This window comes from Priapulus caudatus, unplaced genomic scaffold, assembly GCF_000485595.1.
Source record: "Priapulus caudatus unplaced genomic scaffold, Priapulus_caudatus-5.0.1 Scaffold21, whole genome shotgun sequence".
Lineage (NCBI taxonomy): Eukaryota > Metazoa > Priapulida > Priapulimorpha > Priapulimorphida > Priapulidae > Priapulus > Priapulus caudatus.
In genome coordinates this window covers 478,917-482,227 of record NW_014577082.1, presented here as the reverse complement: position 1 = coordinate 482,227, position 3,311 = coordinate 478,917, and the positions used below count along the sequence as shown (strand labels likewise).

Genomic DNA, 3,311 nt, shown 5'->3' with positions numbered 1-3,311 from the left:
ATTGCTTCCGACGCCTTTGCTCCGGTATGGGTGGTCAGGAAATAGACGGGAACACACCATCAACGCACATGTCATGATACAAGTATCACGTACTTGTCCTTTACAACAAGGATACACCCCCCGTTCGCTTGCGTATGTTTTCAGAAAATTGTTATTTTCGCCGAATATCTGATAGCCCCTTTGAGGATTTGGTGTTTCATGAAATTTTCATAACGTACGCGTGAGTAACAATTCCCATTAACCACAAACCGTACTTCATACATTAACGGTCATTCAATCGCCTGAATGACTATACAGACACTGTCATTTCCTTTCTGCCCAATCGCACAGTTGTTGTTTTTTGCTTCACTCCATCCTGCTTTCTACGTGACATCCGCGTGCAGCCACGGCGTCGACTTTTTTCAAACATTTTCTGGTAAATTTTGTTGGTGACGCGATTGGTCGTTGACCAATGACAGTGCGCGGAACCAGGCATGAACCAACAAATAGTAGGATAATAGGTTACTAGGAGCTAGATCTATGCAGTATCTGTTTCACTGTCAACTGATCCTTCCGTTGCCCCTGCGAGCCCAACGCCTGACCCGATGACTAAAACAACATTCGCCATTTTACCCGGATTTCGGAGTGCGTATAAAAGCCAGCTGCGGTAGGTGACGTCTTAAATCCGGACCTGGCCGCCACCACATCAATACTGCTTACGGGAGAGAGAAGTGGAGAGATACTGGAGACAATATTTGGTAACAATAATATGGTTATTTATTTACATTCCGCTTGCACTAATGCATTTGTCGTCGACATTTTACAACTCCTGTAATTTTGCTTGTCGCAGCTGAACTATATCGCTGAGATTTAGGTCAGCATAACAACGTATATATAAGATCTACTTATATACTTAACTTATCTTATTATAACTTATCTTATCTTAACTTAACTTATCTTATCTTACTTAACAAACGATGCTATAAGAAATTAAATAGATTAATTTTAGTTCAAGTAGAAATTATAATATCGTATCGATGATTTTCGACCAAATTGGGGCATCAAAGTTGCGTCGTGAAACTACAATTTCTCGATGTCAAACTGTTTCCAGATCGAGCTTGGCTTTGAATATCACCATGGCATCATCGTCAGCGCCTCTACTCGCCTTACTGCTAGTGGCAGCGACAGTGCACGTGGGGATGATGGAAGTTCACATCTGTCCTGACGGACAAATGATCGACTTGCCAACTTTTTATCCGGAAAGCAACGGAAACAGCATATATCCCGGCGATGATGTGGGTATATTCGATATATACTGTTCATATAATAATGATAAATCTAAATATATCTCACATGCACTATTTCTCTGGCCCCATGCCTGTGTTTTGTGCGTAGATGTAGGTCTAGTTTTATCTTCCTTTCCCGGCCTTGCTCTTTCGCTTCCCATCATTCTCCTCCATTTCTTTATCCTTACTCCTTATTCCTTTATTATTATTTTCATAATTTCTCGTCCTCACTTTGATTGTAACCCGGTCTCACCAGGGCAATATCTTACCCACAGTGACGTACCTTTTTCTCTATACTCAAATGTAACGATACTGTTGCTAGACGTCCGATGGTACCATGCCCAAATTGCCCAAATTATAAAAACTCGTCTAAAATCCTGCGAATACAATAATCACTCAAATTTGTATTAATGCCAGGGCGATGACGCCGCCAATGAAATAAACAGTGCTGCAAGAACAGGTACAAATCCATATATAAATAATCATTAACTGCAATTTTATTATTACATCGTAAACGAATAGTATTCTGTAATATTTAATATTTATGCCGCGTCCATTTACTATGCATGCTTACTGTATAAAAACTTTATCGGGTGACGATAATATATGGTTTGTAGATTTAATTGCCGTGTCCTCGTAGTTGTCATATCCCCGCAGCTGCCGTGTCCCCGTAGTTGCCATGCCCCCATAGTTGTCGTGTCCCCGTAGTTGCTATGCCCCCATTAAATGACGTGTCTTCGTAGTTGCCGTGTCCTCGTAGTTGTCATGTCCCCGTAAATGGCGTGTCTTGGTAGTTGCCGTGTCCTCGTAGTTGTCATGTCCCCGTAGTTGCCGTGTCTTCGTAGTTGTCATGTCCCCGTAGCTGCCGTGTCATCGTAGTTGTCGTGTTAACGCAGTTGCCATGCCTCTGTAGATGCCGTGTCCCCGTAGTTGCCATACCTCCGTAGATGCCGTGTCCCCGTAGTTGTCCAGGCCCTCCGAATGATGCGCGTGTCCGTAGTTGCCATGCCTCCGTAGATGCCGTGTCCCCGTAGTTGCCATGCCTCCGTAGATGCCGTGTCCCCGTAGTTGACGTCTCCCCGTAGCTGCTATGCGCCCGCAGCTATCCTCCTGTAATAATCACAAGGATTATTCCCGTCCTCAGCAGGCCAACAAGAAGATATCGTGCGCTGTGCAAACCTGACAGGAGTGTGGTACAATCATCACGGCTCTGAGATGATTATCTGTCACGGAGCCGACGGTAGCTTGCTAGGAGAATACCGTACCGGAGTGGAAAGCAGAAATGGAACAGCAGGTACACGTAAATTATGACGTAATAGCGATCGTGAATACAGGACGATTCACGACGCGGACAGCTCATAAGTTGTCCTGCATCTGTATCTCAGTGGTTGACCTTAAATTCCCTTATAATTACCTTATATTCAGTGGTTCCTTATATTTACACACGTAGGAACCAGCCACTCGGCGATATACGGCGCCACGGCGGCCGTAGCGGACGGTGTCGGAGCAATTGGCTTCACCGTCGTGTGGAGTAACGGCACGTCGGCGACAAGCTGGAGTGGTCTATGTGTCCCCTCTAGCGTATGCACTGGCAGCAGCGCTCTCGCCAACAACGACCCCTTGGCCAGGGAGTACCTGGTCACCACGTGGCTGCTAACCAGCATGACGACGCCGGAAAATCTGTGGAGCGCAACTAGGTTAGTGAAATGACGCAACAACACCGGTGCGCGCACACGCGCCTGCAGGCTACCTCGCACTTCATATCCTGGACAGCGATCAATGTCAGCGCGATCGCGTAGCAATTAATCTTAGATAATAATATTAACATTATATAATTATTAAATAATATTACTTTTCCTCGCACGCTCTATTCACTTGCTCGGCAAAACTACCAAAACGCGGTAAAGGATTCATGTAATAGCCCCAGCGTTATTCGGCGGATATCTATGTACCCACCAAGAACGTACATTTGGTGATCCGATGAATAATGAAACACATCGTGCAGCATCTAAGTCGTTATGCTGTGAGTTTGACAGCTGAATGCAT

At 45.0% G+C, this 3,311-nt stretch overlaps 1 protein-coding gene and 1 long non-coding RNA gene across 3 annotated transcripts in view; one reads left to right on the top strand and one right to left on the bottom strand.

Moving 5' to 3' along the window:
- The first annotated feature begins 520 nt into the window (after window positions 1-520).
- Window positions 521-3,311, top strand: part of LOC106812891 — a 2,912-nt gene continuing 121 nt past the window's right edge. The window contains exons 1-5 of one of the 2 annotated variants that reach the window (XM_014816896.1): window positions 521-737; window positions 1,091-1,274; window positions 1,683-1,725; window positions 2,410-2,559; window positions 2,716-2,962. In XM_014816896.1, coding sequence (XP_014672382.1) covers window positions 1,116-1,274; window positions 1,683-1,725; window positions 2,410-2,559; window positions 2,716-2,962 — 599 coding nt within the window. In that variant the 5' untranslated portion in view covers window positions 521-737; window positions 1,091-1,115. The remainder of the gene's footprint in view (window positions 738-1,090; window positions 1,275-1,682; window positions 1,726-2,409; window positions 2,560-2,715; window positions 2,963-3,311) is intronic. The other variant, XM_014816904.1, reaches the window with a different exon arrangement.
- LOC106812915 overlaps window positions 2,256-3,311 on the bottom strand; it is a 1,152-nt gene continuing 96 nt past the window's right edge. Inside the window, exons 2-3 of the long non-coding RNA XR_001394403.1 lie at window positions 2,680-2,958; window positions 2,256-2,375 (exon numbers count right to left, since the gene is read on the bottom strand). This is a non-coding gene — a long non-coding RNA (uncharacterized LOC106812915). The remainder of the gene's footprint in view (window positions 2,376-2,679; window positions 2,959-3,311) is intronic.